The sequence below is a fragment of the Terrapene carolina genome, unplaced genomic scaffold, assembly GCF_002925995.2.
Source record: "Terrapene carolina triunguis isolate 2854851 unplaced genomic scaffold, T_m_triunguis-2.0 Scaffold558, whole genome shotgun sequence".
Taxonomy (NCBI): Eukaryota; Metazoa; Chordata; order Testudines; family Emydidae; genus Terrapene; species Terrapene triunguis.
Window position 1 is genome coordinate 14,080,098 of NW_020664909.1, and position 22,320 is coordinate 14,102,417.

At 42.7% G+C, this 22,320-nt stretch overlaps 1 protein-coding gene across 1 annotated transcript in view; it reads left to right on the forward strand.

The window, feature by feature from the left end:
- The window catches only part of PTGFRN (prostaglandin F2 receptor inhibitor), a 92,592-nt gene that overhangs the window by 15,723 nt on the left and 54,549 nt on the right, over nt 1-22,320 (forward strand). Inside the window, exons 2-3 of the mRNA XM_024209462.2 lie at nt 19,418-19,783; nt 20,888-21,307. Coding sequence (XP_024065230.1) covers nt 19,418-19,783; nt 20,888-21,307 — 786 coding nt within the window. The remainder of the gene's footprint in view (nt 1-19,417; nt 19,784-20,887; nt 21,308-22,320) is intronic.

A 22,320-nucleotide genomic window follows, 5' to 3' on the forward strand; every position in this document is an offset into this window, starting at 1 on the left:
GGGCTCTGATTATCACTTCAAGTTGAGAACAAACTTTATAAGTAAAGGTGTTTCATTAAGGCCAAAGGTCTTTTCTTCCAAATTGTTTATATTTTAAATACTGTAGTTGCAACCAGATGCCCAGTCATGATTAGGGCCCTGGTGTGCTAGACACTGCACAAGTGCATAAAAGTATGTAGTTCTTGCCGTAAAGAATTTATAAACTTGAGTAGAGTGTGTATATGGTAACTCTCACAAACTTAAACACAGCCTGTTCTGAAGATCTTGTAATCTAACTCTGACTAATGCAGTGTGAGAGCAGCTTTATTAGAGACTTATAAAGACATATAATAATGAGAGAGACAGATACACCTGCCAGATAGATCACGAACAGTTAATTCATTACATTTATATAGGGGCTTTCCAATGGGATCCCAAAGAACTTCAGAAGCTTTCACTAACTGCAAATTATATATGCTGTATAGGAACTGAATCTCCCATAAATTAATGCATCCACCAATAGAGTGAAAAAACACAGTAACGTGAAATGAATCAGGACAGGACAGAAAGTGATGAATATCCTAACTGAGACTACAGGTAATTGTACTTGTAAACTGGTTAAACGCAAGGTGTGTGTCTTGACAAAAGGGGAGTTTGTTTTTTTATTAATAATGTTTTAAGCTAACATGATTGAAAAAATACCCCCTTTTTGTCTATCAATGCAGGGCTAAGGGTGAGCACTTTTACCCTTTTGGTACAATGAGCACATACTTGTATGTAGATTTTACAGTTAAACCTACCAACTAGTACGTTACAAAGTGTACAGCTGGCATAAAATATTTTACAGTATGAAGCCTGTTCTATTTGAATACTTTGAAATGTCTTAATCTGATGGTGGTATTATCTCCTGGGAAGTGTTGTTCAGATCACTAATATTTTTTTTAAATTCAGTTCCTGTTGCTGAGAAATTAGGGAAGAAAAAATGACTTGTTAATTAGGACCACACAAATGTAGCTCTTCGTTAGTTCTCAAGAGGCAAGATAAGTGCCTATTAGTTACTTTTTTGATTGTTCTTATAAGAGTAATAACTGATTTACTGTTTAATAATTAACTAAACAAACTTTATTGCAAGGTGGTGCTGTTAACATGACTGATTCCGGGGTATAAACAAGGAGGTAAAATCAGATAACTTTGAGATACAATAGAATAAAAAATCATTTACCAGAGAAAATGAACAGGGATCTGACTTTCAAGCTTCAAAGCAGGAATTGCGAACAATGAAGAATTAATAAATATCTGTTTTAATAGATTGACGTCGGAAGGACCTGTCAGCCTTTTTGTTGTGGCTTTTAAATCTAGCAACATGTCTCTTGTGGGCTTTAGACATGGCTTAGATGCAAAGTTGTTTTTTTACTTAAAAATAAAGATTTTTTTTTAAATGTTCAGAAATCTGTGATAACTTGATAGTTTTTCTGTTGCAGCTGTTTCTAAGAGATAATTATATCATAGCTCTTTTCCTCCTGCTTACTGGGTTTTGTGGGTGTTAACACCTCAGATACATACTATCCTGGGACATGAGTGAGGGGGCCATTTTCTCACATCATGCAGATTTCAGTGTCTCTTGTTTGTTCATCCTTTATTTTTTGGTCGATGTTTTTGGACAGAGCTTTCAACTTTTTGTGCCTGGGAGGTCAAAGGATCAGAAGCAGATAGGCAACTCCTGGGTTTAAGTTGGTGCTGGGTAAATGCTATGACAAATCTCTGTTTGCTTTTTTTTTCTCTTTTTGCGGGGTGGGAGGTTGTTTGCCTCATGTTTTGAAAGACATGCGTATTCCTGTTCTCTTTGTCACAAAGACCAGAGTAGGAGTCCCTGACTTGGTACGATTGTTATGATATTCTGATAAGGACCAGAAACTAGCCCTGGGTTTGATGGCACAGATGTATGCTTTTGTTGGCTGACCTAATCAAAAACACTTTTCTGAAAACCTGGTTCCAATAGAACTGTGCAACTCCTTTGTAACCTGAGCGCTACTCACAGTCAGATGGGCCAGCTCGGGGAGCTGATTATAATGGCTGTATATTCGCTTTTTATATAGCATCTTTCATTCAGAAGGGTCTCAAAGAGCTTTATAGAATATATATATATATATTAATAATCTCATAGTATCTTTTATAAGTCTGGGGGACCATAGTACATCATGTTCGTTGGGTGCCCACCCCCACCCATTTCACTTTATTTTTACAGACTTTTGTGGAGGGCCCTGAGCTCAGGACCCTGGTATAATTGTTCCCCCTTCTGCTTCTCTCATCAGTCCTGGTGTGTGTGTGTGTGTGAGAGAGAGAGAGAGAGAAGGGGTGTGTGTGTGTGTGTGCTAATCCTGAAGTCCTGATCAAATTCCAGTTTGAATACAGCAGAAAATTACTAACTCAGCCCCCCTCCCCTTGATTTTAAATGGGAAGTTCTTCACTTTCTGTCTTTAGCTGCTGTCAGTGTTGTTGTGCACTGTTTAACAGCTGCCACACTATGGTCAGAAGTGGCTGCTTTTCAGTGATGGGTGAAGGGATTCCTTTGTAGAAATGGATACTGTATAGTAATTAGCATAAGGCCGCCAAGATCTGAAGTATTCACAGGCCACACCCTCATTCTGGTGATGAGGAGGGCTGCTGCTGATTTTTGTTGTAGTTAATTTTTAGGCAAATGAGGTGCATCCCCTCTGGCTCCTGAACAGTTGGTAGCATGCTCTGTGGTTGGGTAAAGCTTGGTTCTGGAGCTTTTTGCTCATGAAAGCTGCAGGCATTATGATGTCTTAGACTTTACATGACAGAGATGAGCAAGATATATTGGGGCGGATATGACCCCCCGCCCCCCATGCAGTAAAGGGTTTGTTGGGGGTTTTTTTGGTCTGTAGCAAATAGCATTGTTTTGTTACTGTCTTGATTCCTATAAACATACAAGCTGATTCTCAGTTTTAGTTACTAAACAATTTCAGGTACTTACATAATACAGATATTAGCAACTTACCATGTACCTAACTGTAATAAAGAGAATTCTCTTTCCATTTGCAGGATGACAAACAAACTAGTACAACCTAGAACGGTCCTACAACTATATCAGCAGCCAAACAAAATACCTTGATCTCCATCCTAATATTAAACAATTCCTCTGCTGGCCCCAAGGTCCAAGATTCTGTACATTTTTTCTGCTCCTTTACTTCAATCTCTGTCCTCACCCTGTCTCTCTCCCAGTTTGTTTGAGAGATTCTCCATTCCCTTTGTTCTTGAAGGAGTTCTTCTAAAATTCCATGTTCTCTTTTGCTTCCTTTTTCACCCTCCCTGCTGACTCATGCACTGAAAGTGCAGTCTCCTCAGTGCTCCCCTCCCCTGCTGGCACAGAGAATGAGACTGAGTTGATCCTAATTTATGTGTACTGCATTAGGTTGCTGTTCCAGGTTCCCAATCTTGGACACTATATGGTGATGGTGGTCATATAAATACCTAGTTAAATGAAATAATTGGGGCACTTGAATGTGAGTTTCTCTTTCCTTCCTCCCTCCCTCATTGTCGTCTATGTTGAGCATGCAGTGTGTTCCCAGAAGACGCAGCAGAGAGAAATCCAACTTGGATATATAACTTTAAGCAGAATGTTTATTGCATATTTAAGCATACAGGTTGAGAAATTACTAATTTAAGGTTGAACATCCAACTTTTACTAACCCCTTTGTGACTATGCTTTATGTTGCAGTCTTAAATTACATGGTCACATACTGTTTCTCAACTATATACTTTTTTTCGACAACCGTAGCAGTACATGTGTAACATCTGCAGTACTGTATGTGAGCCTGGCAGTCCATTAATCCTGTTTGTATGAAATAATAGACTTAGTACAGATCAAATATAATGGAGTAATAGTGATTTTGTGTGTTTAACTTGACATCTTTAAAGAAGCCTAATTTTTGAGAGGGTTAGTGGTCAGCACTTTCTGAAAATCAGGCTTCATGATATCTCAAGTTGGGTAGCCTTAAATCACTAGTCATTTTTGAAACTCTGGTTCTGTGTATACTGGCATTTCTCTCTCTCCAAGACTGAAATAGCAGGGAGCAGGAATGTGCTTCGGGTAAGGATCATGCATTTAAAGTTTAGCACTCTCTTGCAAGACTTCTGCATTTTCCATGTCTCCCCACACAACTGAAAGACTCTTCTTTCCATCTGTTAGCAGCTCCTGCCATGCATTCCCTTTAACCGTCAGCACAGCCTTCCATAGGTGCAATTCCGGGATTGAGGCAGTTAACTACACAGCTAACTTGGCTGCAAGCTTTGGGAGCCTTTATATGCCAACACACTTTCCCTTCTTCATACAACCTCTTGGGAAGAGATGGCTAATTATACCAAACTGCATGGTGAATTTTTTGATGTGGACAGATATACCATAAAGGAGAGTTTAGTCCTCAGGGGCTAAGGTAGAACTTTGACATGTAAACCCAGGTTTCTAGAGTTAAAATGTGAGTATGAGTCATTAAGCCTCCATAAATAATACACTAGTGTGTCACAGTTTGTGCATAAAGAGGTAGAAACCTTATACTTTCTGGTCCCATGGTGAAGTAAGGAAGAATGCTGTCTTGGGTTATACCTGTTGATTTAAATAGCTTTAACCTCAATCTCTAGTAATCTAACACGAGAATTCTGTTCTACCTCTCCAAGTTAATGTTGTGCTCCCAAGTCCCTTGATCACAATGAAGAATATTGGGGTATAGTCAGCCTAAAACAGGCTGGTTTGCAAAAACATCTGGTAGTTCTTTAGAAATGTGCTATGAGGCAGTGGGGTCTGGAGCATAGACTCTTTAAAGCTATTAACCTGTTTCTGTGTTTCTTTTTTAAGGTTTTTATAAGCCTGCTCACTTCTGTCCTTCACCTACCACTTTCACATTGTGCTAAAATTAAAAGTGTCTCTTGCTAAGCAGTGAGGTGTCATTGTATCTGTTTTGCCAGAGACTGAAATAGGTGCCTATCCTGAGACAAGACAGGGTTCCTCTTTGTCAAGATCATATCAAATAGGAAAGGCTCAGCAATGACGACTGTAAATGTCTTGTGCCCCCACTTTCAGTTACAGAATGGTTATAAAAATCTTAGATTAAAGCAGGAAGAGCACTAGTGTGTCTCTCTCTCAAATCATACTGTGTGTGTGTGTGTGTGTGTGTGAGAGAGAGAGAGAGAGAGATTCTGTCTTGCCTGGGGTTGGGGGACAAAGAGAGACATCAGTGTCCCTTATATCCAGACTCTGAGGAGATTAACATACTAAATAGTGCTGCTCTGCATGACCTGAAATTGGCTCTTAAGTGCTGATTAGGTTCCACTGGTTGTGAGAGAATGGGTCTGAAACCAGTAGTCTTTGTTGGGTTTCTAGATTGTCACTGTACACATGAGGTGGCAGTTCGCCTTGCATCAGGAAGATGCCCAAATGCCCTTTGATAAGGGCTATTAAATTACAGGAGCACCATCTTGTAGGAGATAAATTAAAATTAGTAATCACACATTTGCTTTCTTCTTTGCCAGAGTGCATGGCTTTCAGGCTTCTTGATCAGTGAAGAGGCAGCATGATGTGGTGGAATAGACACTGAGCTGGAAACCAGGAATTCCTGGTTTCCTATTCCTGACGGTCACTGATTTATTGCATGACCTTGGGCAAGTCAGTTAATACCCCTGGATAGCAAAATACCCATATTATATCAACTGTCAGTAATGGGGTATCTGAACTGCTTGTGGGGAGATGGCTCAGGAAATTTTAACATCATGCTGTACAAACCATGCTCTGTTTTCATTGTTTGTGCCTTAACTTGGTCCTTAGCATGGTTGTTTTTACAGTGAAAATGGACCCCGAGCTAATACAATGAAGATGGATCCCTAGACAATAAAATCTTCTTCTCTAGGAATTTACAGTCTGAACGCTAGTTCATCACCAGTTTGTCACTGCAGTTTTGCCTCATGGCAAATAGTTTGCAAATGCACTCTTAAACTTGTACCATGGTGGTCCTGCACTGTCTGTTTCACTGTTTGTTTAGCACCTCCAGCAAACGCACTGCCCGGTCTCTCATTACCTCCAATTATCAACACAGATTATGTAAATGGGGAAGAAACTGCTGCTCAAGAGAGTCAGGGCCCAAGGCGAACTGGAGAGGCTAGAGCCTGACATGCATGTTTTGGGTTGGTCAGTGTTGTGGCTGCTGTTGCCCATATTCTGGCTCTGCTGGATGGTTCTATTTTGTTATAATGCCAGTTTTTGTCACCCAAAGTGCAGCTTGCTAGAAGATCAGGCTACCCAGTGACTGATTTCGAATGGTTTTGCACAAGAGGATTGAAAACCTATTGGAGAAGAAAAGGGGGAAGATGAGATTATGGGCATGTCTAGACCAGGAAAAATGGTAGTATTTCCCCCCCTCCCCCAACATGTTAGCTGACACATTTTAGTTAACATGACTTTACAGTAGAACCTCAGAATTACGAACACCTCGGGGATGGAGGTTGTTCATAACTCTGAAATGTTCATAACTCTGAACAAAACATTATGGTTGTTCTTTCAAAAGTTTACAACTGAACATTGACTTAATTCAGCTTTGAAACTTTACTGTGCAGGAGAGAAATGCTGCTTTCCTTTTATTTTTTTTTAGTAGTTTACATTTAACACAGTACTGTATTTGCTTTTTTTGTCTCTGCTGCTGCCTGATTGCATACTTTCCGTTCCAAATGAGGTGTGTGGTTGACGGGTCAGTTCACAACTCTGAGGCTCTACTGTATGAGACCTTCCACCTAGTACAGATTGGGTGATGGGGGAGCCAAGGGTTGACCGGTGTTGTGTTTCTAAAAGTGACTTTCCCTGTCTATGTTAGGTGTAAAGTCCTTTGTAAAATCATGTTGGTTAAAATATATGAGTCAGTGTCTTCAATAATGACCATTTCTTTATGTACACACGCACAGATAAAACCTAACTACGGTGGATACACTGGCCCAGATGGTCTTTTCCAATCTCAAAATTGTCCTTTAAGGACGATGGCTTAGATTTAGTGCCAAAGCTCTGTGCTGTACAATCCACAGAAATAGTCACTTGCTTCCAAAATGTAGACACACACATGACAAAATGCATTGGGACTGCTCCTCTTAGGCTATGTCTACATACAGACTTTACAGTGGCAAAGCTGTGCCACTGTAAGGCCACCTGTGTAGCTGTTCTGTGCCATCGGGAGAAAGCTCTCCTGCCAGCATAATTAAACCGCCCCCAAAGAGTGGCGGTAGCTATGTCAGCAGGAAAGCGTCTCCCGCTGACATAGCGCTGTCCACACTGGCGCTTTTGTTCATGAAACATATGTTGGTCAGGGTTGTGAAAAAACACACCCCTGACCGACAAAGTTTTACCAACAAAAGTGCTAGTGTAGACATAGCCTCAGTTACACAACAGCTTAGGAAAGAACTGGGATAATAAATATAACAAACTAGCTATTATTGAACAGCTCTGATTTTAATCCTGTAAATTCGAGTTGGCAGACATCTTAATGTCAGAAAATTTATATACGAATATTTACAGTTTGATTTGACATTTGTATTTTCCCCAAAATTAGGAGTGACAATTGGAACTAATATTTCCACAAACATTTTCAGCTTTGCTTCCAACCATGCCAGCTTTTCCACTTTAAACTTGTTCTTTTGTTGGAGCGCCTATATCAACTTTTCAGCTTATTCTTCCTTAAAATTTAATGTATTCAGACTCTCCTCTTGGAATTCAGTTCCTGAGGCAGAACAGCAGATAATTTCCCCCCTTGCTTAGAGGTCTAAGTGTCAATTTTGGAATAACTTAACTTCCTGGAACCAGAGTCTCTAAATCTGTATGGGCAACTCAGCCCATTATCCTTTGGAGGTAGGTAAACTGAGTTCCATGCAGATTGCTATGTGAGGGTCTTTCAGATAGGACCATGAAAAGCAGAGTTGTTTCTTTTTGGATTTTACAGATTTCTTCACTACTTTCTGCAGACTATTATTGCCTTTAACTATCAGTGGCAGTGAAAGGAACTACAGAGCCAACACTTAATAGAGTTGCATTTGATGTTATGAGAAAGCTAAAAACACAACCTTTAGTGTCGTAAACATCTAGCAATCAGTGATCTATTTAGAACAAGGGCTGTGTTAGCAGTTTGCAGCAAGCTACAGTTGTCTTCTCCCTTGTGAATTCATCTTTAATACCAGGTGTACTATCTTCATCTGATTTGCTTTGTGCAGTGATCAAGATGCAGCAGTGTACTTTGGGACCTGTACTCTCAAGCAGGCTGTGATACAAAATACTATAGCCATATTTAGTGTTCCATTTTGGCACATCATCAACCAGTCACTGCTTCTCCACAAACTGCCACTTCACTTACCAGTCTCTGCATCTTGGGTGGTGCAGGGTTCATCCTGACAGCCAGAAGAAATAGACTGTCAAGCTTTTTAGGACATGAGGAACTATTTGTATAGGTGGGTCATTTAAAAGATGGAAGTGCAAGGGGCAGGGGTTACCTTTTCTCTACCAGGGATTGGTGGCTTGGTAGGCTGGAACTCCTGTCCCATAACTCTTCAGCCGAGAAAAGAATCAGGGTAACTGAGTGATGATTGCCCTGGGAAGGAGGAGTCTGAGGCATCCTTCCTTCCTCGTTGGCAGGTAGGAGGAACTACTCCAAGGCAGACTTGTGGCCAGTGATCAAATGTGTGATAAGCAACTATTTTTAGTCTTGCACTGTGAAGTTACTGGCTTGTGAGCACACAGATTTTCTCATGTCTCCACTTTGGTCACCCCGACAGTCATTGGGACTTCCTATTGCTGTTCCTACAGGTCCTGATCTTGCCCATCCACCATATATATCTCAGGTGGTGGCAGCATACAGGCACTTGTATGAGACAGGTGGAGACGGATCTGAAGTTAGCTGAATTTTCATCTGACGCATCGTGTTGAGGCTGTCTAGGCTTCTGCCCTTCCAGCAGAGCTCCTCTGCCTTAGAGCAACTTTTGCAATGTATCAAAATCCTCTGGCTTGGGAGTTTAGCCTCTCTGGGACCCCATCTTAACTGGGAAGTGTGGAACACTGTTTCCTGTGGAAAGGTCGACCTCTTTCTCCAGGTATTAATATTGGGCCCAATTAGCCCTCCCAATCTGAATTTTTTCTCAGGACCTCAGGTCTCCTGTTGCTCACTTAAGAAGAGCTGGGTTACAGGTTGCTCAGGTGAGTTGAAACTCCATTCCTGGGAAGGGGAGATGGATGAGATAACAAGCCAATATTGTATAGAAAGAAATGTGGGGTATTAACCTTGATTGCTTTGTATGTGGAGCAGGACGTCAGAGCTTGTGGATGGAGCATGCTGTGGAGTGGGATCCAGGAGGTATTCTGCATGGGCTGAGCAGCAGGGACCTGCAGGTCTCTGTTCTGATCTCAGTGACATCTGAGTTACTAAAAAATCTAACGGAATTAGTCTCTGATCACATGTTTGAGGCTTCACTTAAGATGCAATATGCGTTTCTTCAGCCTGATGGAGATAATGGGTTTTAAGCAATTACACCCAGGCTTAATTCCTTTAGATAAGCACTCTGCATTATCTAAAAAAAGAACCCCAACTGACTGGGAAAGAACAATGTAAATGTCTCTCTCATGCACTCTCCCATTCACTCCTTACTGATGTCTTGGGATGATAATGCTGCAGATCTGTCGAGCCATAACAATCTACAAAGTCGTGCTTTATCTAGATGGTGCCGCAATAAGGGAGGTATAACAGCGCTGTCAGGAGACAGGGTGCAGAGCTCTGCACGCTTCAGACACTCCAGTGCTTGTAGGATGATTACAGCTTGGCCATAAAGACTCAAATTTGGCCTCTCTTAATGGAGCCCCCCAGTGCTCTCTCTGTAGTCTCTGATTATGAGATGCCAGGTGCTCTGAATGCTGTTGCTTGGAAGGAGTGCTGAGAGCCTACCATTTCATTTAGTATAAACCCCCAACACCCCATCCCTTTGTGTGGGTCTGCATTAGGGAGAGCAGTATGGTGTTGGGGTGAGTGGGGGTATGGAGGGAGAATGAAAGAGATTTCCCTTAATTAGATTTAAGATGAGTAAAGTAATTTATTTAAAGTAGCAAGCTGAATTTCTGACACCCGGAGAAATTCCTTTCAATCTGCCTAACCTACTTCTTGCCAGACTGCAAAGCGCAGTATGAGATAAAGGTTATAATTGGATGGATTTTTTTTTTTTTAACTACGGTGTTGGTGTAAACATGTCATTTTTAGGGAGGTTATATTATAAAATAAAATGTATGTAACAGCAATAATATCCGAGGGTTTTGACACAAAGTATGGGTGCATTCATTTCCCCCTTCCCTTCCCAGTGGTGGTTCTGTCACTTACTGCATTTGTTTCTTGGTTGGAGCTGTCTAATGGCAATCCGGTATGGAAGGATCAGAGATGAGGACCAAATTGTCTTTCACTCCCTGGGGAAGGAGAACTGTAGTGCTGCTGAGGAGAGCTAATAGAGGAATGGTAGCCCTCCTGTCTCTTCAGTCGCTGTTCCTTCCACAGATGACAGGCAGGTGAATGGTTTCTGACAGTGGTCTGACCAGTCTTCCTCTGGAAAGAAGGCTGCTCTGATGCACTTGCAAGGGTGTTTCCTTGGCAGTGCAAAAGGGGTGTGAGGAACAGGGCTTGTTACTACTCTGTAGAAGTATCATGCGCATCACAAGTTTAGTGCATTTTCAGTTGTAGGATGGAAGCGGGAAACCTGGCACTTCGCTAGAAATAGGAGACATGTCAGCTAGCTGCTGGTGGATGCAATTCCTGGATGTTTGCAGCTGATGATACGCTAAGGGGACTCTTTCCTTTGACATAACACTGCACTGAATCAAAGCCCAGATTGCAACTGTGCTAATGATTCTCCCTTCCTAAATACCTCTATTTATTTTCAAAGTTGGCTGCCATGTTCTTCCTGTCATAAATTGTTGTACACTGTTAAAAAGATGCTTTGTTCCACCCCAGACATGCCTGCATTTCATTGGCAAATCAAGCATCCATTGTATATCTGCTTGAAAAGCACTTTAGTGTGTTCATCCCTGAAGGATTTCAGAAATATATCATTTCATATGGTTGCCTTGGTTGAAAGAATCCACCTGGATGTTTCAACTCTCATTGCCTGTCTGGAGCATAGACATACGATGCTTATTCTCAGCCAGTTTGCTCATCTTTCAGCTCTACTTTCTGCTATTGAATGGCTTTTTAATTGGCATCCCACTGCTTATCACATCACACTTACCTTTGAGCAGCTGACATGGAGAGTTGACCTTCTCCCTCCTGCCTATTGAAACCATGTTCTCCTTTTATTAGGTGGATGTGTCTAGGCCACAGAAGGAACTTCTTACAAGAGAATGGTCTCCAAAACAGCGCCCTGTTCTGTTGTGACTCTACGGGGGGCATGCTTAGCAAGCCCCAGCAGTGAGACATGAACGGACTAGCTAGGGTGGTAAGGAAGATAAAAAGATTCCCTTATTACCTTTAGTACACACACTTTCACCTCTAGAGTAATACGACACATTACAGCAGCTTCATTCTAATCTGGAAACTAACATTAGTGTGCAATCCTATGGTGCTAGCAAACCACAGTGCTCTCCCAATGTAGTCTCCAGGTCTATTGTGCTCTAGCAATAAATTCACTCTGCCTGTGTCATAAGAAAAAGGGCTACTTACAGAATACCAGGTTTCTGTGCCTTGTACGTGACTCTACAGATTCTCTGCTTTCTTCTCCTATATGTAAAACTTGAGTAGTAAAGAAGCATCTAAAATATTTTGGTATCGGGTGCTCGGGTGCTCGTCACTTCCTGTCAGCAGGATTCTCATATTGATTGAGGCAAGAGCTGCAAACTGGTATCGATGGAGGGGATAATTGGGTTGGGAATTTCCTTGTCATTGAGAATACATTTGTACAAAACTTAGAGGTGAGATACTTTTTAAACTTCTCTTCATCTGTCCCTCACCATCCTAAAACCATGAGCTGCTCTGCAGATAGTCTGGTTAACTTCAGCCTGTCCAATCAATCTCTTTCCTCTCCTCTCCACCTCTAACCCTCCCAGCCCCCTATCTCCACTCTGGCATGTAGTTAATCATTGGATAACACATAAACAGTGCATACAGGTGATTGAGAGAGAAGCCAAGGGGGCGGGTGAATGTGTACTGTATAGCAGGTACAGTGGAGAAGGCAATAATGGGACCTGCACAACTATTGATTAGAGGGGAAATAGACACTAGTCCAGGGGTGGCCAAAGTGTGACCTCCACTACAGAGTGCCTCCAAGCTGACCTCAGCTTAAATACAGCAATGAGGCTTATGGAGACTACAGGTCCCAGTATGCAACATTCCATCTTGATGCAAGCTGCTTGCCACTCTGATCAAGATGAAGTATTTGTATGCTGGGTATATTAAAAGGTGGGTATATTAAAAGGTGTGAGCAACTGAAATGTGCTCCATTTAAATGTTTCTGATAAATGATTAGCATGGCTCTTTGGTTTACCTACATTCTGGTGGTTCTTGCTTAATCCCCCTAGAGTGCAGACACTAAGTTACCTGGTCCTGTCATTTGTATCACAAGGCTGAGGAATGTTCACTTGTCTATTGTATAATGTTGGCCTCACTACAGAGATCCTTTTGTTTTTGTTTTGTAAAGTAACTCCAGTTCTTCAGCTGGTGGCCTGGTAAGTCTTTAAAGGAGCTTAGCAGTTATGCAGGGTTTCTGTTCAACCAGGTTCAGTGTCTTAATTCTAGTTTGTTATGTGAAGACAGTTGTCTTTAAGTCCAAGCTAAATAAACATTGTTGGTGGTCTCTGTAATAGTATAAAATATTAAACTTTGAGTATCCTTCTTGCTTTTCTGTCACTAACATATACAGTGTCTTGTCTTCTCCCCCATCTGTTTCTACAGTTAAATGGGATTCAAGTGAATTCATTACGAGCATGCCACCCTGTATTAACACTGAAATGTATTAGATGTCTTGGGAGATAAATGCTCCCAATAAACCAACTGTTTGGAAACCTTTTGTATATCACAAAAGCTGAACTCTGGCTGCTCTGAGGGATGGGGAAAATATGGGTTTTAAACAATGCATTTTAAAACCAAATATTAATAAATTGTCTCCATGTATCTGCTAACGCAAATGGGAGTTGTCCTTCTGCCAAGACCAGAGTTCATAACTGTAGCAGAAGCCATGTGCATCATTAACCTCAGTAGAGAACGAAGCACTGTACTTGGTTTTTAGGGATAACGATGGCATTGACTGCAGCAGGAATAAAAGCAGAACCCCAAATTCCAGGGGTTGGTTGATATCCAGCCTTCGAGGTCACCTGTAACATCATGGAATGTGATCTGTCACAGGAGTCACCCAGTAATGGGTATCTTGAGCAACTTGAGCCACATCAAATGCCCTATGAGGTGAAGCTGTGCTCTTGTGTGGTGGCTGATCAGAGAATGAGGTAAGATCTCAGGACTGAGAGAGACCCAGTTTATATTAGCAGCTGCAAATAGTGTTTTCAGAAAATAAAATTTCTTTCCTCCAGTTCTCTTCCACCCCAAACCCCCAACATAAGAATGGAACAATCCCCTGTTGCCAAAGCTGTGCCCTAAGGAGGGGGTTAGTCTGTGCTTTACCAGTAGGGGTGTTTGGGATGCATGCCCAGCAAATTCACCACAGAGCCCATAGACCTGGTTTTCAGAGGTGCTAAATGCCCACGCCTTCGGTTTACGTCAGTGGGATCTGTAGTGACCTTGAAAGAATGAGGTGCTCAGCTGACTCTGTTAATCACAGTGCAAATGTGTAGACTTCCCCACATTAGAGGTGACAAAGGCATGGCTAGATTGGGTTACTGCAGTACACTGTATGTGGGGCTACACCTGAAGACTAGAGGAAACATGGTTACCACCTTATTTAGGCCCCGTCGACATTACGAACTTTGATGCATGCAAGTTATGGTGGCATACAGCCACCAAAGTTTGTATATTGCTCCGGCATGTGCATACTTATCTTCTTGCGTGTTCGCTGTGCGTTCTCATCAGGAGAGCTTGTGTCGATGCAAAGCGCAGTGCACTATGGGTAGGTATCCCTGTGTGACAAGTGCTGCTGTCTGGGGCAGTGCCTTTTGGGACACTTCATTAATGTTCTGTGGGATAGTAATGACTTGCCCAGGGATTGCTGAGAGCCAGAGGTTAACTTCCCAGCAGGCAACTTTCTTCATCCCATAATGCCATCCATATCCCATAATTTTCATGCCTTTAAAAATAATAATCCCACAAACCCATGTGGCACTTCGTGCTTCTATCAGAGATTGCAGACAGAGTCCAAAGAGCTCTGTACTATTTTCATGAAGGCTGCAAACACAGGGCGCACGATTATCCTGAATTTACAGACCTGCAGGAAGTACTGCAACAACTGAGGACATGATTTCTTCAAGGACAGTTTGCTGAGGGACAGAGAGGAAAAACAATTCAAGGTTGGTGGTGGTACTCATGGAGCAGCTGCGGGAGGCAGAGCACTGCTCTGGTTCCAAGAATGAGCAGATTGGTGGGATCGTATTGTAATACAGATTTGGGATGATGAGCAGTGGCTGCAGAACTTTCAGATGCAAAAAGTCACAGTCTTGGATCTGTGTCCTGAGCTCACCCCAGCCCTTCAGCTCAGGGACACCAGAATGAGGGCTGCAGTGACACTGGAGAAGCGAGTGGTGATCATACTCTGGAAACTTGTAAAGTTGCATTGCTACCAGTGGAAAATCCTGTTGAAGTTGGAAATTTCCCGGAGGGGAGGGGGCGCGGGGGGACGTTGTCATGCAGGTGTGCAGGGCCATTAATTGTCTCCTGTTATGCAGGACTTTGATCCTTGGCAATGCGCAGGGCATAGTAGATGGCTTTGTAGCAACGAGATTCCCAAACTGTGGTGGGTGATAGATGACATATACATCCCTATTTTGGCACCTCCCCACCTTGCCACAGAGTACATCCACAGAAATCTACAGTTATGCAAGTGTTGGTGGATCACTGGGGACACTTCATGGATATCAACATGGAGCTGGTCAGGGAAGGTGCATGACACTTGCACCTTTAAGAACACAGGACTGTTCAGGAAGCTGCACTCGCACCTTCTTTCCTGACCAGTGGATTACCATGTATAACCATGTAGAGTTAGCCTTTCAGTAATTTACTGATATAAGATGAACCAGTTTAAGTAAGGGTGAAAACTTCTTTTTAAGTTCATCCTGTGTTAGGGAGCTTGCATTACCTTAACTAAATCAATTTAGTTAAACCCGGGCAGCTTTTCTAGTGTAGCCAAGGTCTTCGATATTGCTTTTCCTCATGTTATTTCTCAACAGCTGTGATCAGTAGCCTCCAGATTCTAATGTCTGGGGGCTCCTGGCAGAGTGTTGTAGGTGAAGTATCCTGGACTCTGGAATTCAGTCCCCTCGCTGGTCTGTCGAAGGCTGTTTTGACTTACAGGGCACATGGCAAGGCTCATCCTTTGCTTATGACTCTCACCCTTCAGGAAAGAGCGGAGGGTTAGGGAGGGATATGAGTTGAGTCTTACTGGGGTTTAAATGGGCTTGAGTCCTTTAACACTGGGTCAGTTTGTAGTACTAACTTAACTTAATTTGTGGTGTTCATGTGTGTAGAGAGAGGAGATAAACACGCTATAAACCAGTAAACTAGTCCCTCTAGCTTCTGTCTTCAGCAACCTGTAGGAGCACATCTTCATGCTTATATTTATCTCCTTCCTTATACTGCAGACAGTAAACTCTGCCTCTCGCTGGGTGGGCTCCTTCATTAAAACTGAATTGGAGAAAGTGGTAGAAACATAGCTGGGTGGTGCAGTCCAGTTTCCTTACTAGTAACTAACAACTAAGTGACTTGATCTATCATGTAATTATATGTCTTCCTCCTGTTATTTCATTTGGTTTATTATAGTGCTTTCTTTTTCTTAAAGATGTTAAAAGTAAAAACCTACATTTAATGGAGCACTAAGGCTGGAACTTAATAGCATGAAAGTCAGGAAATTAGCTAGGTTTACCACAATGTTCACTTTGCCATATCATGCATATGCCCAGTAGAAATGAATGTACTACAAAATGAAGGGTTGAGTGTGGGCTGTGATTCTGTGGGAAAATGCATTTTAGGAGTTAAGAGCAGGGGTGATGAAGATCACCTATCAATGCTTCATTCATCCGATAGTTGAATTGCTAGAGATCATGCTGCCCGTGATCAGAAGATAAATAATCATACCAGATAATTTATTTTAAATGTTTGGGCACAAAACTATGTTAAAATTGTTGTGGGGGTTTTAATTGTTATAATTAATGTTGCACTGAAGTAAGTACTTATACGTCCGACTGGTGCAGGTTATGGGAAAGAAGTGTGGATGGGCAGGGCATGCCCTGTGGGCAGTGACATGGAGCCCCTCCCTAAGAGAGAGAGGCTCCTATTGATCAATCCTGGCGTTCAGACTGGGCTCAAATTCATATGACAACAGCATGATTTTAACCAAGGGGATGTTTTTGTTGGAAATCCTATAGCTAAATTTGGATGTGGCCAGAATCTCGCATTAGTCCCTCTGTATGCAGATCAATGACATGCATAGGAAACAGGGCTATCGTTGAGTTTAATGGACCTTTTCTCAGGCAAATATGTTGTTCTTCCATGTCTATAACGGGTGGCTTCCCCAGTATGGATGGTGAAGTGAAGTGGTTAAAAGTTGTCAAACTTTATTTTTTTAAGTCTGTGCTCGGAGTTCATGTAAGTGCTCTCCAGAGGACTCTGGATATTAGATCCACTTGACCTTGCTTTATGGTCCTACAAGCCGGGGTAGTCTCAGGAGGACAGATCCTTTCAGCGTCTTGGCTGCCCCTCGGCACTTCCAAACACTATACCAATATGTCTTGCGATGGATGTGTAGCTAGGGGTGATGGGTGATGGAGCAGGATTACAGGTTTGTGTAAGTGATTTTGTTGAGAGAGTGAATCCGAAAGGTTTGCGTCTTTTGCTGAAAAAGTGTTTTCCTTTCATGGAAAGGCTGGGGTTGTGAATCAAGGCAGCTCTCGTTCTCTCTTGGGGAAGTGAGCTAACCTGCCAAAGCCAGCCTGCAGCTGCAGAGATTATTCTCTGGCTACAGAGCCAAACCCACCGGAAAAATCTCACTACTGTTTCTTTGCCAGGTCATCTGGCTAAATTAAGTGGTTTGCATTTGGCCCTAGCATAATGTATTGCTTCTCCAGTCTTCTGCAGAGAATTATCACGTGCCTTTGTGCCTGCATGGTCGTATGATTTAAGGAATACTATCTGGGACCATGTCTTTCTCACTCTTCTGTACAGCTCTGAGCACTGCTGGTTTTCCAATAAGTATTTGCAATATTATCCAGTCTTTTGGTACATCACCATCTGGTGGTACAGGAATCATGATCTACCAACCCTAAGCATTTGTGCCATGGTCTTCATTGAGGTTTTGGGGTGCTTGGTGGGGACTGTTTGCCTTTCCTCTCTGTTTTGAGTTTTGTGCTTGTATTTTAAGCTGCTGTTTCTCTTGAACTGTAGACTTCCTTTTTATTTGTTTTGCAATTTGTTTGTCAGCAATTCAGGCTGGATAGTTTAATCTTGATCAGGCTCTTTCTTCTGATGTGGAAAGGAAAGACAACATTCTTTACTGAACTGCTCTGAGGTAGAAAAGGGGGAGAGCCCAGGCGACTTTTTGAAATGTGGTGTGCAAGGGGAGAAAGGACCTTGCCCTTTGGAACCTTAAATATGTGTGACTCCTTGGCTAATAGTCCCTTAGCCAGCAAATGATGACCAGACCTGATTTTCTACAGATCGGGTACAGAAACTGAATGTGCACAAAAGATTTGCCAGTGGCAAGATGCACACTTTTCATATTGCATTAGTGACATTTTACCACAATTACAGTGTTTGTTACCTATCATGGATAGAAACCCTGGCATATCAGGGTTTCTATCAGAAGATTTTAGAGGAGGATTGAGAGTGCAGTCAACAAGTGGTCTCAAAGTGTGCCCCAGAAGTGGGAGAAATTGGGAATCTTTTAAGTAAATGAAAAGTTTGTTTTACATTAATTTTATTGTGGGAGTAGACTGTGAGGAGAGGGAATGCATAGGATTACAGAAGTGTTTAGAGCCACTAGCCTTTCGAGCAGAGGTACTGAACTCTATTCTGTGGAGAAGGCTAAATACCATTTTAATTTTGGTTGTCAAGGCAGAGTAAAAATGTAAGACTTTACGGAGATTTTCAGAGAGATCAGGTTAGAATGTCCTTTGTGTAGAAACGAAACTGTTAACTATTTGTTTAGTACCTTATTGTTGCATTCAGCATTACTTAGTTGGAAAATCTGCTATCCTTTAGGCCCACTGCTATTTCCACCCTGGGTTTCTCTTCCTTCTCATCCTCCTTCCTGTTTTCTCTCTTCTCCTTTCTTCTCTCTGCATATTCTAACACTAACTTAAACAATGAAAGAGTGAATGCTTACAGTTAATGGGGTTAGGTTTTAGGTTCTTTGCCACCAGAAGGGCTAAAATTCACTTTTAAAAAGAATGAAAACTTAAGTTCTGCAAATTCTGAACATACTGCATAAATAAATCATATACCTAGATCCTGCCTCTGGGTCTTGTTTGACACATCTGCTCTAGAGGCTTTGGGGGAGCCCATGAGTGTTTTGGTCTTTGATCATTATGTCACATGGCAACTAACCTAAAGGGGAAGGGAGCCCAGTATATCCAGGCTTCAAATCCTGTATTAGCTGCAGACTTTCACTTTGAGACAGCTGGGCCAATTAGTTGCTTCTCTTGTGTAGTCACCCCACCTTCTACATACAAAGGGCTGTGTCTTAGTTGAAATTCTCTGGAGGCAGAAGCATTATGGCAATGAAATTGGGTGGTAAAGTAGAAGGGTCTAATTATTGGTTCAGTTCTTAGTTGTACTATGTAAAGCCACTGGTGTGTCTACTCTAGCAACATGGAAGAGGGGAATGGTGAAGATCTAAGTCTGAAGGAAATTGATTTTTTTGGGATACCCTCATCTGATCTTAATGAGTGAATCTCAGTTGGCACTCTAGAGGAAGGTGGAAACTCCCTCAATTGACAGTGTGTCACTAAGCAAACAATGATAGAATGAATACAGAATGGGTTAGAGCAGGGGTCGGCAACCTTTCAGAAGTGGTGTGCTGAGTCTGACCAGTGTTAGAAGGAAAAACTTGTCAGGTTATTCCATAATTATCCTTATTTGGGCTTCTCACACCTCCCTTGAAGCATCTGATACTTGGCACAGTCAGAAGCCAAATGCTGGACTAGCCGGACATCACATCTGACCCAACATGATAATTCCTGTGCAAATTGTCTGTTTTCTCTTCTCCCACCTAGCTTTCTGCAAAGGGCGAATTGTGAGGGTGCCCAAAAGCCCACTCATTCGAGTCGAAGGTACAGAGACGGTGATCCCTTGCAATGTTACTGACTACGATGGACCCAGTGAGCAGAACTTTGACTGGGAATTTTCCCAGGGAACTGACTTTGTGCGGATAATGAGTACCTGGGACTCATTATTCACCTCCCAGCAATACCAGAAGAGGGTTGGCAGCGGGGAAATCGTGCTGAGGCGGAGCAGCAATAATGCTGTGGAACTTCTGATCAGAAGTATCCAGCCAGTCGACCAAGGAGAATACAAGTGCACCACTCCCAGCACAGATGCCACTGTTCAGGGAAATTACGATGCTACAGTCCAAGTGAAAGGTATTTCCACAGGGTGAGGGGTGTTTGTAATCCGTACCAGACAAATACGTACCGCTGGGTGTTCTCATCATGTTGTGCATCTATACAGTCCTGAGAATAGGCATAGCCCCGTTTTGTCTAAATTCCTGTTACTGGTTATGTGTATGTGGTTCCCCCTCCCTGCAGGTCCTTTCCTAAAGCCACCCTTCAAAAATATGCTCTTCAAAGGGTGGCAACAGCAGAGGGAAGTGAGATAAAGAGGCGAAGGAGGTACATTATTGTAAATGCCACCAAACTTTTTTATATTACCAACTGCCAAAAACCAACAACAAACTAAAAATGGTTTGTTCTTAGAGTCCAGGATGCTGCAAATTTACAGTCTTTCCAGATTCGTAGATTTATAAAACTTCCTGTATAAAACCTAGAACTTCTCCAAAATAATTCCTAGAGCAGAGCTTTTAGAACAACATCCAATCCTGATTTTAAAATTGTCAGTGGTGGAGAATCCACCACAACCCTTGGTAAAATATTGGTGGTTGTTGTGGCAGGGAGGATAACTTAGGAGGGGGAGAAAGGAAATAAAAGAGGGGTGGTGGAGGATGTTTTGTAGCTGAGGTAATGTCATCTAGGAGTTTCCCAGTGAGGTAGGAATAGTTTCCTTTTTTCTAGACAACATGCTGTGTTCCTTCAGCAGCAGCATCCTGGCTTATCTCCTTTGATGATAGAAAAGGAGTTTTTTCCCCTTGGTGTTTCTTCTCCGAATACCACAAAAACAGCTAGGCCTGTCCCTGGGGATGTATAATAGGTTGGAATGGTATTACCATGGTCTTGCCCTAGAGAGCAGAACTAGAGGGAAAGAGGTGATGATAAAATTAAAGACTTGATTCCTGAAGTGGGTGGCTTGCTCTGATAAAATACCTGGGGTTTAATGTGACTTTGTTTTTTGAGGGGACAGGAAGGTTGTGGGGGAGATGAGTGATTTGTCCAAGAGCTGCTGTGGGAATTCAGTATAATTGCACAGTTGGGTCAGTCAGCCAACAGCATTTCCCATCCCCTCTCTTTACCATTTCCGTAAACTCTCATATATTACTCTGTGTGTTTTATAATGTTTTCTTCTTTGAATAGTGATTGCCGATGGCTTAACTGTGAGTGGATCTAAAGCCCGGTCCTCGAAACCTCGCAAACTGTCTGAGGGAGACTCATTTGAATTACGCTGCTCAGCTTCCACCACCTCCTCAGAACACACTCACCTGCAAGTTACTTGGGAGCTGAAGAATGGCCCAGCCTGGCAGGAAATCCTCTCTCTGACACACGAGGGCAAGTTCCAGCCCAGCCCGGAGTATGAAGAGCGCTACCTTAGTGGAGATGTGCGCTTGGACACAGTGGCAAATGACATTTACCGACTCTCTGTATCCCAGGCGCTGCCAATGGATGAGGGCCTCTACAGGTGTCTTGTGAGCGAGTGGGTGAAAGATGCAGATAGTTCCTGGCAGAAGATTCAGGAGAAGAATGTGGAAGTAGCAAGCGTGATAATCCAACAGACTGGTGAGTTTCAGGTGCACAGGTCTCCTTATGACTTGTAGCCATGCCACACCTAAGCCATGGCAACTTGTGAGAGCAGAAATGAAGGAGGGAAAGCCTGGGTCAGTACTTCTGGGAGAACCTAGATTGCTGCAGGAGGTGATACTGGTGGCTCTTTTCTTTTTGAGTCAGTGCTGAGACAGGGCCTCAGCATAGTGCTGGGGGAGATGTGCTGTTGAGGGCTCTGTCTTCTAAATGAGGTATAACATCCAGATTCCAATCACTTACAGTATGTCTACACAGCAATTAAACACTCGCATCTGGTCTGGGTCAGGTGACTTGGGCTCACTGGGCTGTAAAATTGCTGTGTGGACATTTGGGCTTAGGCTGGAACCTGGGCTCTGGGACCCTCCCCCACTTGGGATCCCAGACCTCGGGCTCAAACGTTTACACAGCAATTTTTAACCCTGCATGCTGAGCCCTGTGAGCCTGACTCGAGCCAGTCGTGGCTGTGCCGCGGGTCTTTTATTCCGTTGGAGACGTACCCTTATGGTCATTTAATTTCCTGTCGGACCTCCCAAGAGCGGGGTTGTTACTGTGTCTTGGTGACATTTCTACTTGGGTACTTGTATTTTTCTCTCCCCAAATTCCTCTCGCCTTTTACTCTATTTTCTGTCCTATGGTGTTCAACAGCAGCCTCACTTCTCCCCAGAGGTGTCTGTGCTTCAGTGGCAAGTGTGTAGTGTTTGCTGTATATAGCTTTTCAGGGTAAAGACCAATATCATTTCAAAGTATGACTGTTTAGCTCTGCTTGTGTTCATTTTGCTGCTCCCAGCCCATTGGACTGCTTGCTCTGTAATGTTGGCAACTGTTTAGCAAGGAGTATTTCTGAGCACTGTGGCACACCAGAGTAAGACACTGTAAATTACATGTGTTTAGGAAACAAAAAGACTCCTAGTGCTGGGTTGTGAGTATCCAAATATCTCTTGCCCACAGACTTCATGAACAGATACACCGACCACATAATTGTGCTAGCC